Source organism: Maylandia zebra, linkage group LG19, assembly GCF_041146795.1.
Source record: "Maylandia zebra isolate NMK-2024a linkage group LG19, Mzebra_GT3a, whole genome shotgun sequence".
Taxonomy (NCBI): domain Eukaryota; kingdom Metazoa; phylum Chordata; class Actinopteri; order Cichliformes; family Cichlidae; genus Maylandia; species Maylandia zebra.
The window spans coordinates 9,274,177-9,286,125 of NC_135185.1; the positions used below are offsets into that span (position 1 = coordinate 9,274,177).

The 11,949-nt window shown below is 43.0% G+C and overlaps 1 protein-coding gene and 1 long non-coding RNA gene across 2 annotated transcripts in view; one reads left to right on the top strand and one right to left on the bottom strand.

Annotated features, from left to right (window-relative positions):
* Positions 1-2,284, top strand: part of LOC101480561 (protein PALS1) — a 30,275-nt gene extending 27,991 nt beyond the window's left edge. The window contains exons 16-17 of the mRNA XM_014410124.3: positions 488-598; positions 732-2,284. Coding sequence (XP_014265610.3) covers positions 488-598; positions 732-908 — 288 coding nt within the window. The 3' untranslated portion in view covers positions 909-2,284. The remainder of the gene's footprint in view (positions 1-487; positions 599-731) is intronic.
* Positions 2,285-3,809: 1,525 nt separating this feature from the next.
* LOC143413998 (uncharacterized) lies at positions 3,810-9,978 on the bottom strand. The gene is made up of 5 exons (XR_013094557.1): positions 9,450-9,978; positions 5,892-9,239; positions 4,788-4,996; positions 4,454-4,631; positions 3,810-4,034 (listed from the first exon to the last, which is right to left on the bottom strand). It is a non-coding gene; the product is annotated as an uncharacterized LOC143413998 (long non-coding RNA).
* Between the last annotated feature and the right edge of the window lie 1,971 nt (positions 9,979-11,949).

An 11,949-nucleotide genomic window follows, 5' to 3' on the forward strand; every position in this document is an offset into this window, starting at 1 on the left:
CCGGCTGTCTTCTTGTTTGATGGCAGATGCTCCCTTCACCCTGGCCAAAAAGGCTAAAATGACCAAAGAAAAAGTGGAAAACAGTTAAACATGAGAGGTTTAGGACAAAGTTTGTGTTTTTTCCATTGTTCAAGCACTGCTTCCAGCCAAGAGTGATACCATATATGCCCCACAGCTGCAGAAAAGGCTAACATTGTTATCTTTTTACAAAAAACCAGCTGAATATGGGAGGTTTTTGGACCAATTTTGTGTTCTCCATTTATTAAGCACCAGTTCGAGCATCGTTTAAGCACCGGCACCGTTTAAAAAGTACCGGTTTGGCACCGGTATCGGATAAAACCTAAACGATACCCATCCCTAGTGACCGGGTACACCTGCAGAAAGCCATGAAGGTGTTCATACCTGGGAACACCTGTGCTGAAGAGCTTTCTCCACTGTTTGCTTGTTCTATACATGACATAGAGTGTGTGTCTGTCTATGTTTCCAGGCTCTGAAGGTGCTGAGGAGTTCAGACTTGAAGCCTTACATCATCTTCATAGCTCCGCCCTCCCAGGAACGACTTCGAGCTTTATTGGCTAAAGAAAACAAGAACCCCAAGGTGCTCATCCGTTTACGTTTGCCCATCAGCTGTGTTTATACATGTGTGTCTCAGTACTGACGTGTGTGTGTGTGTGTGTGTGTGTGTGTGTGTGTGTGTGTGTGTGTGTGTGTGTGTGTGTGTGTGTGTGTAGCCCGAGGAGCTGCGTGACATCATCGAGAAGGCGCGTGAGATGGAGCAGGGCTGCGGTCACCTATTCGACTCCATCATCGTGAACACTGATCAGGACAAAGCTTTCACCGAGCTGCTGAGACTCATCAACAAGCTGGACACAGAGCCGCAGTGGGTGCCCTGCTCCTGGCTGCGCTGAACGCGCACAGACACACACACGGAGCTCGGGGTCGACGTCAGGACAGAAATCATCTGAGATTTTGAATCAAACTGGATCATAACTGTTCGTGTTTGTTATTAAGGGCAGAACGAGTCCTGCTGAGCAACAATAAAAACAATAAAATCATAATCGACTAACGAGACGGAGTAACGTCACAACGAGCTCAAATTATTTCCGTTATCTTAGTGGGAACATGAGTAATCTAGTCTCTGACCAATAAAAACCCATCTCAGCATCAGCATTAAGCTCCTCCTCCTCCCCGCAGCCCCTCGGTGTACCAGCAGGGGGCAGGCTTCACAGCCTGTAGTGTCGCTGCCGCTCGATTGGTTCACATTTCGGCGTGTTTCTGTCCTCGCTCGTGGTCACGTGCAGACGGAGTTGTTCACTCACATTTTTGGAGATGCAGAGCTCTGTGCCCCGCCCCACTGAGGCATTCTTGGATACCTGAGAGCGAGCAGGCTTGGAGCAGCGAGTTTAAAATCCTTTTTTCTTCCTTTTTCTTTTTTTTTTTTTTTTTTTTTTTTTTCACGACACAAACGTAAACTTTTGACCTTTGACCTTCTGCTCATTTCTCGTTTTTAAACGTTTTGCTGGAATATTTATTGTGTAAATCGACACTGATGTCGCTGCATTAAAAACTTTATTTTGGAAAGATTCTGAACGTCTTTCCAGCTTTATTCTGAAAGTCTCAGATGTTTGTTTCCTGTCGCTGACTCTGAATCAGTTTATGAACACACTCTGACGTCAGACTGTTTCGGGATGTCGTGTTTTTCTTGGAGTCGTGTTCGTGTTGGACCTCGCCGCCGTCGGCGCCGCCTTGTCATCATTTCGTTTGTTTTTAATGTTTTTTTTATTTGTTGTAAACACACCCACCTGTCCAGGTGAGGCTCCTCAGGAGGAAATGTGAAGCTCAAACACTTTGGCTGCTGACTCTTCCTCGGCCGGGCTGAGAGCGCAGACTTCCTGTCTGACTGACTTTTACTGCACTTGTGATTGTTTTTGTATCAGCTGATTCTGTTTGACCTTTGACCCGACGGCCTGCAGGTGTGTGTGTGTGTGTGACTCTGAGCTGAAGTAAAGACTCTGTATCATCACCGTAGAGCTTTTATATATTTGTAATATTCAAAATAGATTTATGAAGACCAGAATGCACCAATAGGAGTGCAGCTTTCTCGCCCTCATCCCCTGCTATTGGTCCAGGAGTAAGAACAAAAGGAGGGGGCGGGGCTAGCTGTACTGAATGTAATTGATTCCACTTCCTGTTTCTCACTTCTTCCTGAGAGAAAATTTTTTGGTATGAATATTCACCACAAAGACACGAATAATGAATAAAATAATCATCAGTAGAAAATAAACCTGTTTGTCTTTATTCAAACTTTATTATTATAAAAACCATTGACACTGGCGTGCACAGATAGAGACGAGGTGGTGCTGAAGCACTTGCCCTTTTGCCCTCAGTCCAAAAAAGTGCCCTTTTGAAAGACGTGATTTTTTTTTTTTTTTTTAAAGCTGCGCGATTTAAAAAGGTGTGAAAATAATGGCTTGATTTGTGCCCCTTCTTCAAAGACACCCGAACCCTGTCGCTTTTTCACTGTCACCGTGTCACGTGAACACGCTTGCAGTTCATTTGTTGTGAGGCGTGTAGCAGCGGCATGACATAGGACTACTTGGAGTAGGCATAGTAGGCTAACTATAGCGACTGGGAGCCACGGCGGACAACACGGCAGCTCTTTCCTTTCCCAACCAGTCAGGTAACCCATGAATCGAGTGAAATTATTCTGTTTGCCCTCTAACGGTGTGTTCACACCGAACGCGATGGACGCGAATAGAGCGTCAGGTTTACATGTAAAGTCAATGGAAAGGCGCGATGACGCGCGATTGCGGGTCCCGCGAAAATTCGGAAGCAGATTTGTATGGCAAGCCGTTAGAGCCATAAATCGCCACTTTCCTAACCCGTTTGGTTAAGAAATGGCGTAAAAAACGCCGTTTAATTATTCAAAACGCCGAAAAAAGCGGCGTTCTGTTCCGACAAACGCCGCTTTTTCCGCCACTCGGATGGTGCCCTGAACGCACCATCCGAGTGACGTAAAAAGCGGCGTTCAAAGACAGACGGAAACGCCGTTTTTTACGCTACTCGGCACAAAACGCCGTTTTTATGCATCTTTGAACGGCGTTTTTTACGGCGTTCTCTGCCAGCTGTAACGGCGTTTAAAACGGCGTTTTATTGAAATTATGCAGGGCACTCCCCATGGTTCCCTCATCCAATTACTTTCAACTCATTTCACCCAATCAAAGAAGAGGAAGTGCAGACCACACTAATGCATCACCGATTCACCTTGCTGCTAAGCGATTGCCTACCCAGATAGCAAGGAAACATTGAAACACTGTTGAGTCAATATCAGGCTGTGTCATTGAATCAACATTGAAGTGTGACGTTGACCTAACGTCACTCTTGCACCCGTTTTTAATGTTGAAACAACGTCAGGTTTTGATGTTGAATCAATGTTGAAACCTGACATTGATTCAACGTTGTATTTTCTAATACTGTTGACATTGAAACAATGTCAGATTCTGATATTGAAACACTGTTGAGCTATGATGTTGATTTTCCACCTCTTTCGCACAGTTGCTTTTTATTAAAACAACAGTTAAATCATGACTGGAAATCTACCTCTCTTTATAGGTATTTTAACCAATACTAAACTACTGCATGTTTCCATCAATACTTAAACCACCTAAACACATAATTGTACTTATTCCTCAAATTGGACACCCTTTATAAAAAACAAAAGTCTCACGATGTATCATGTCAATATTATTATCCTAAAATAAGAAAGCATTGCATGTGATGTAACAGAGAAAAAAAATAAACAAAAAAAGGTCAATAGGCATATGTTTCGTTTGCTAAATACTTTATTAAAACACAGTTTTCTATTTACATTTATGTTTAACATAAATTTGTAATTTTTTACTTCGGGATGGGGATGCATGATGTGCGTCCTGCACCACCCAAACGATCTGGGGCGTACCGGAGCCATTTCTGCACTGCTTGTGCAAAGACAAACTCGGACATAGAGTTTGCCCCTAACTGCTGCGTCAGACCATCTAGGACAAAAATACACACACACACACACACACACAAACAAAAAAAGTGAATTAGAGCACATGAATAAGCTCATGTTATAGCACATGATAAATACTTTTTTGCCCCACTGTAACTGTCTTCAGCGGGGAGAAAGTATGTAAACTCCTAGGCTGATAAACATGAAAGTCACCAGGTGTAAATCTGCAAACTGCTGCATTTTATTCCCAAAGAGCTATGAGCGGAAAAAGTGATAAGTCTTAGCATAGTGTGCCGTGTATCCTTTAAAACAAAATAAACATGGGGTCCTTGGGCTGTACAAACTACAACCCGAGGACTAAACAAGCCAAAGACCAAAGACTCCATCTCCAGATTAACCGGACATGAAAGTCTTGTTATTAAGAAAGACAAAGTAATATAGCAAAAAAACGGTAAAACTTACCAAATATGCATTTGCAGAGCGCTGTATCTTTAAATGCCCTTTTTTGCTTTGTCTGGTCCTTGGTTTTTTTCCCTGCCCAGTTTAGTAACGAGGCCAGCTCGTTTGTAATGGCATAAGCCATTACACGGCGGACTCGCACCTCCAGTGTGGTCCCTCCAATCAAGGCAAGGCGTCTCACCTATAGACACATTTCAATAGATGGAATTAGCGTGTCTCATGTCTTAAATGTGTATGCAAGTGCTTGTGTGTTTAATCAACAGGCCGTTGTTATGTATTTAAATCACAGCTATTACACTTTATAGTTACAAAGTGTACATAAACTTTATATACTTACCATTGCCTTATTTGCCTCTATTGATTGAAGAGCTGCCTCTGCATTGTTTAGGTCCTCCATGTTGTGCAAGGGCAAATCCAGAGGCAGTACCCCAGCATCTACCGAATCATTGCAGCCGGTATTGCGGATGGCTCTGACCTCATCACGCAGTTCGTTCACAGCTCTCGTCAGGTCTGACAGCATAGTTAATATCTTTTGTGAGGTCGCATCTGTTTAAAAAAAAAAAAAACAATTCTAGAAAGATTAATGGCTTAAGCAGTGAGAGGCAAAAAATTAATATATCCATAAGTGACGGTGTAACATTCTGCATTCAAGTATAAGTTGTTCTAACTCACATATATTTGATATTTGTATATGTAGCTTGCCATCACCAGTGCGTGAATTATGTGTGAATGGCTTTGGCATGTTCCTAGCAGCGTTTTCCTTCATTTCTGCCTTTACGTGTGGACGGGATTATTTTTTAAAACGAAAACGGAAAATCTCAGTTTTCAAAAATACCCGTGTACGTGTGGACATAGCCTCAGTTTTCAGTTAATGAAAACACAGTTTACGTGTGGACAAAAGGTGCAAACGCAAGGTAGGTGAGCGTGCAACGTAAAGTTAGGTGAGCGTGCAACGTAAAGTTAGGTGAGCGTGCAACGTAAAGTTAGGTGAGCGTGCAACGTAAAGTCTGAATTGAGTGCGAATCGAAGCGGGTGCTCACCAATCATTAAAAGTAACAAAGTCATTGAACACATTTATACAGTTACCTTTACGTTTATCAATCATATATCACAGATTTACAATTTTTTTGTAGTACTATGCTAAAAAGCAACTACAGAGTGAAAGTCTGGGTCAAGCGCCGAGGCGACGGCAAGAACAAAGGAACCCTCGAAGCGTTAACGCTAGTTTTGTAAGGGAATATAACAGAAAAGTATGAAACGAAAATGTTTTCTTTGTTGATAGACTTTGTTCGCAGTGCAATTTACTTGTTGCCGGATTGTAATAGACACGATTTCGGGCTCCCACATTTTGTCCAAAACTGTACATTAACCAGTTTTTTTTTACTGTTATTCAAATGCGACCGTGGAAATAACGAATAGAAGAAAATTCATTCATTCTTACCTTATACTAATCGTGGTGCAGGCCAGTGCAGTGCATGAACTGATGCCTTCTCCGGTCAATTCCGCTGAGAGTAAATCGAATGTCCCGCTCTACTGTACAAGACAATGGTTACCTGGAGGGATGTACCACTGAGAGGGGTGCTATGGAATAGTCCAAGTGGTGGCAGCTTCAATTTCCCGCTCAACCATAAATCATTGGTTTTTCAACGTGATTGTTGTCACCTTGTCAACTATAAATAGATCAACAATCAACGATGACAGAACAACAGTGAATCAATGTTATTTCAATGTCAGTGTCAGGTTTCATCAGTATTTCAATGTTGTTTCAACATTGGTTTTGTGTTAACATTTCAATCCTGACGATTCTGATGGTTCAGATGGAAAATCAACATCTGTTCAATGTCTCCTTGCTATCTGGGTATTCAGTACCAGTGCTTGTCACAGTATTCACTTGTATTATAATCCCACTATGCATTTTGATGTGTTTAAGGCATGATCGAGCAAACAAACGACAGAATACTTTTTCTGAAACCTTAACTGTGTTACCTGTTATGGCAGCTAACAGGTAATGAGCAGAGCTAGCTCTGCTCATTTCTGAGCTTCTTTCTTATTTTCCTCTTTACTTCTCTTAACCTTTAACTTATGTTTTAGCAATCAGATCCTGCCATCTTGCATTACCGCTTCGTGCTAGTTATGTTGACTTTTCTCTTCTTTTGTCTCCACTTTTTTCACCCGTGTTTGGACACTCGGCGCATGGCTCCTTTGTTTACATTAGGGATCAGCTGTTAGCGCTGCGCCCTGCAGCTGCGCTACCGGCAGACAGACCCTACATCCCCAGTGAGGGAAGAAACGGGGGTGATGTCTCCCGAGGACACCTCACACACCATCTCTCCTTCCTGTAATCACTTTAAATGTGAGATCGCTCCCTGTCCTCCCGTACTGGTGATGGTGAAGCCAAGGAGAGAAGGCCCAAGTAATAAACACCCGTTTCAAAGAACCGACCTGTGTCTGTGTTGTTGTGAATTCTGTCATGGAAATCAGTGCATTTCCTGAAAGAAATCTCTCCTTCCGGGTCATCCGTGGATCGAGTTTCCTTCGAGACGTGGGCAGCGATAAGCAGAGTTTTGTATAAGATTAATTATTCAAAGTAAGCTCAGGTATGCCGTTCAGCGGGTTAGTTACAGCGCCGGGAGTAGCCTGGGAGAACAAAATGATACAGAGACTGCTTTCCCAAAATCAACTCAAAGTTTATTCTTCTGTGCAGGGTTTTTATAGGCAGAAGGGTTCGTGTGTCAATAAGTTTCAAGTTACAAGTTACAACCATATAAGGAAGTTCCCCCTAGCTCTGAAAGGGGCCTTCTATAATCTCAACATACTTTTGACAGGTCCATTAAACACTAGACAGTTAGAATCCTTTAGTGATATAAGTTTGCACATGGTAGAATACTGCATGTAGTTATTTGCATTAGGAAATGTTTAACCATATATACCTAGAGGCACATAATCAATGGTGTGTGATCTTTAGCAGGCTGCAAACTTGATGTGCACTCGAGGAATGCACTGTCCCACTATACCACAGCAGGATCAACGCAGCTATGCCTGTTCCAGTTTAAGTGCCTTCTTTACATATAGATGAACTGTTGGATTTTCCAGACCAGCAGGCCAAAGGAAGTTGCCCGTGGGGTCGCAGCAAGAGGAGATGAAGTTCAAACAAAGGGCATTGCAGAAACAGGGTCCTTTGTATAATATCATCAAAAAAGGTATTCAGTACATGCTCCCAAAATACTAAAATATCTAACATTTCCTGTATCCTTTGGGGCAACAGACCTGAGTCACACTTTTAGAGAAGTACCTGGTGAGGTGGATTGAGAGGAATATCCATGATGCATGGCAGTTTGTTCACTCACTTCCTCTCCACCACAGCTTCCGAAGTGCAGCCAATCACAGAGCTTGCTCTCCTGATCCAAGAAGAACACATCAAAGTGCGCTGCACAAGCTTGCTCACAAAAAATAGCCTGCCCATACACTGCTTGTGTACAGCTTCTGTTTTGATCTTCCAGTTCAGCAAATGTATATATGTGGGTGTCCAGGTATTTGTGCTCCTCCACCACATCATATCAGTGGGTTCAGTATCTTATACTTTTGTCAAGATAATGCACACTGCAGCCGACAGTTATCAGAAAGAAGCCATTACCAAGTTACATGGATTCTTTTTTTTTTTTTATAACTTCATGTCATATAAACTAGTTATGTTATGTGCAACACTGTCATGTGCCACTCTGGTTTTATGTTTCAAATTCGTGTAAGACATCCACAGTACTCTGATGACATTGACAAGGACATCTCCAGTTTACGTGGGAAACTATTATTTCAGGTTCTTGAGATTACTTATTTACGTCACTTTTGAGAAAACGTACATACAGGTCTGATTCAAAACTGTATATCTATTTTTTTAATGCATGTTGAAAGGGCAAAAATATTCATGAGATACTGTTAACATTATTAAATTTGAAGGCTATTATACAGTGGTATTACTTTAAACTGAGTAAAACGGTATTTTGATAAAAGTTAAGGTCTCCGTTTGTTTCAGAAAGAGCATACTGTCATTTACTTGCTTTTATTATTTATTTATATGCCCTCCGCGGACCATCTCTGCACTGCGTGGGTGATTAGTGGCTCCCTGCACAGTAAGGGCTGCACACACAGGGACAAGACGCACTCGGTTACGATCGGATCTTCCCTGGGCAGGGGGAGGTGATGAACTGTATGCCACTTTTTCATTGGCATACATTAAGTACAATGTTTTATTGCCTACGGTGGGGCAGGTCACATACTGGGTGAAGGTGGGCAGTGTGGAGTCCAGCGAGACATGATTAAAGTCCCCTGATATTAGAAGAAGAGCTCTCGGAGATTGCGTTTGCAGTCTGCGGACCACAGAGAGTCACAGGCTACCTCCACGGATGCTAACCGCTAATAGCGCAATGTCTGTGTTGCAGAGTTGTTCTTTCACAGCGATGTGCCCAGAGATACCACAACCGTCTTTAACAAACACTGCCAGCCCCCCTCCTTTCCTCTCACCGCTGTCTCTCGTCTTGTCCGCCCGCAGCAGCTGGAAGCCGGGCAGCCTACTCACAGAGGGAGTACCGGGATACTGCCACTGTGACCGGGTTAGCGTCATTAGCTCCTCAATCATATCAGGGAGCGATCTCACATTTAAAGTGATTACAGGAAGGAGAGATGGTGTGTGAGGTGTCCTCGGGAGACATCACCCCCGTTTCTTCCCTCACTGGGGATGTAGGGTCTGTCTGCCGGTAGCGCAGCTGCAGGGCGCAGCGCTAACAGCTGATCCCTAATGTAAACAAAGGAGCCATGCGCCGAGTGTCCAAACACGGGTGAAAAAAGTGGAGACAAAAGAAGAGAAAAGTCAACATAACTAGCACGAAGCGGTAATGCAAGATGGCAGGATCTGATTGCTAAAACATAAGTTAAAGGTTAAGAGAAGTAAAGAGGAAAATAAGAAAGAAGCTCAGAAATGAGCAGAGCTAGCTCTGCTCATTACCTGTTAGCTGCCATAACAGGTAACACAGTTAAGGTTTCAGAAAAAGTATTCTGTCGTTTGTTTGCTCGATCATGCCTTAAACACATCAAAATGCATAGTGGGATTATAATACAAGTGAATACTGTGACAAGCACTGGTACTGAATAGGCAATCGCTTAGCAGCAAGGTGAATCGGTGATGCATTAGTGTGGTCTGCACTTCCTCTTCTTTGATTGGGTGAAATGAGTTGAAAGTAATTGGATGAGGGAACCATGGGGAGTGCCCTGCATAATTTCAATAAAACGCCGTTTTAAACGCCGTTACAGCTGGCAGAGAACGCCGTAAAAAACGCCGTTCAAAGATGCATAAAAACGGCGTTTTGTGCCGAGTAGCGTAAAAAACGGCGTTTCCGTCTGTCTTTGAACGCCGCTTTTTACGTCACTCGGATGGTGCGTTCAGGGCACCATCCGAGTGGCGGAAAAAGCGGCGTTTGTCGGAACAGAACGCCGCTTTTTTCGGCGTTTTGAATAATTAAACGGCGTTTTTTACGCCATTTCTTAACCAAACGGGTTAGGAAAGTGGCGATTTATGGCTCTAACGGCTTGCCATAGATTTGCGTCGCGAAAACGCCAAAACGCGTGAAACGCGCGTCAGTGTAGCGCGTCTGGCGCGTTTGACTCGCGAATAAAACCACGCGCGTGAGTTTTTGTGTTGCATTTTGTGCATACGCGCGTTTCGCGTCTACCGCTCGAGTTGGAAAAATCTGAACTCCAGCGTCAAATCGCGCCGCGACAACCAATCAGGAGCCTGGTGACGTGGCTGTTACCTAGGTCAAAGGGGCAGATCCAGCCAAAGCCTTTCATACTTCAATGGAGGGGAAGGCTAATCAATGCGGTAGCAAACAACTCGGAGCTGTACAACACCAGCTGCTTTCAGTACCGAGACAGGAATAAAAAGGACCGAGCTTGGAGGAAGATATGTGAAGAGATCGGGCAACCTGGTAAGTTCATTCATTTCTCTTTTGAAAGTTTTCACTGACCCGGGAAGCCGCACAAAAGCTAGCAAGCCACCGCTATTTTCCCACTGACGTACAAATACCGTTCTGCTTTTATGCATGTTATCATTTAGGAATATATTTTATTGTTTATTAATAAACAGCACACAGTGGTCCCGCTGTTCATCCGTCACTGCTTTGCTTTTTCGCTGATTTTTTATTGCACAGTACAGCATTGCATTCTGCAGCCTGATTGACAAATCTCCTGCGCTTGCCAAATTTATCACGTTTGGTTTTGATAACCATCGCGTCCAATAGAAAAAACAGCACAAAAACACCCATAACTATGAGCCTCATTCGGAAATAGACACCTGCACCGTGAGGGAAAAAGGCGCACGAAAGTGGCGGGCAGATGAAGACAAACCGCGGCATAATAATACTTTTACGTTTTGCAATCTACAAAGGTTTGCACTTTGAGAATCAATTGTGAGAACTGTGGCCAGGTGCTAGTTATTCTGAGAACCCCTGCTGCAATAAATGAGGGACCACTGTCTACTCTACGATTATTATATTCAACCTGTTAACATTTAATACTGTATTGATAGAACCAACTGATTCTGCAGCAGAGCATCCCCAGTCCCTGAGCTCCTGCTGCTGCACCCACAGATATGTACAGCAAGCACTGATACCTTTTTAGTCGGTGGGATTCCCTTGTGATCACCTTTACTAAATATCTACAACCAATCTGACTATATCCTGTTATTGTTTTTTTTTTTTTTTCAATGTTGAAATTAAAATCTAGTAGCAGCCTTCTCATTTCTTTGTGTTTTGTGCTGTTTTACAGGCCCACAGAGGAGGACGGCTCCGAGGCAGATGAGGGACGGGTCCCAGGACGGTCCATCGGCGGTGGAGCTGGCCATCCTGGAGTCCCTGAAGAGGCCACACCAGTCTCCAATGGAGCATTTCCTCCTCAGCCTTGTTCCTGCTCTGGAGAGCAGCTGGTCCTTTTTATTCCTGTCTCTCTCTGTAAATTCTTATATTTTATATATTTATGTTTAATGTTTTTCTGTTTGAGACTTTTAATATTATTTCAAATAAATGTTTATAATGACTAATGTCTCAGTTCTACTACACAGCAAATGTTGGCACACGACTTGACACATGTAGAATTTATTTCATATTATACTAATGACAAAATATACTGACACAGTGGGATGCAGAAGTTTGGGCAACCTTGTTAATAGACATTATTTTCCTGTATAAATCGTTGGTTGTTACAATAAAAAATGTCAGTTAAATATCATACAGAAGACACACACAGTGATATTTGAGAAGTGAAAAGAAGTTTACTGGATTTACAGAAAGTGTGCAATAATTGTTTAAACAAAATCAAGCAGGTGCATCAATTTGGGCACCACAAAAAAGAAATGAAATGAATATTTAGTGTATATCAATGTGTGTGTCTCCTATATGATATATGGGGTGCCTTTGTCTGGACGTGCTTCCCATCCAGAGCTGCACAGCACA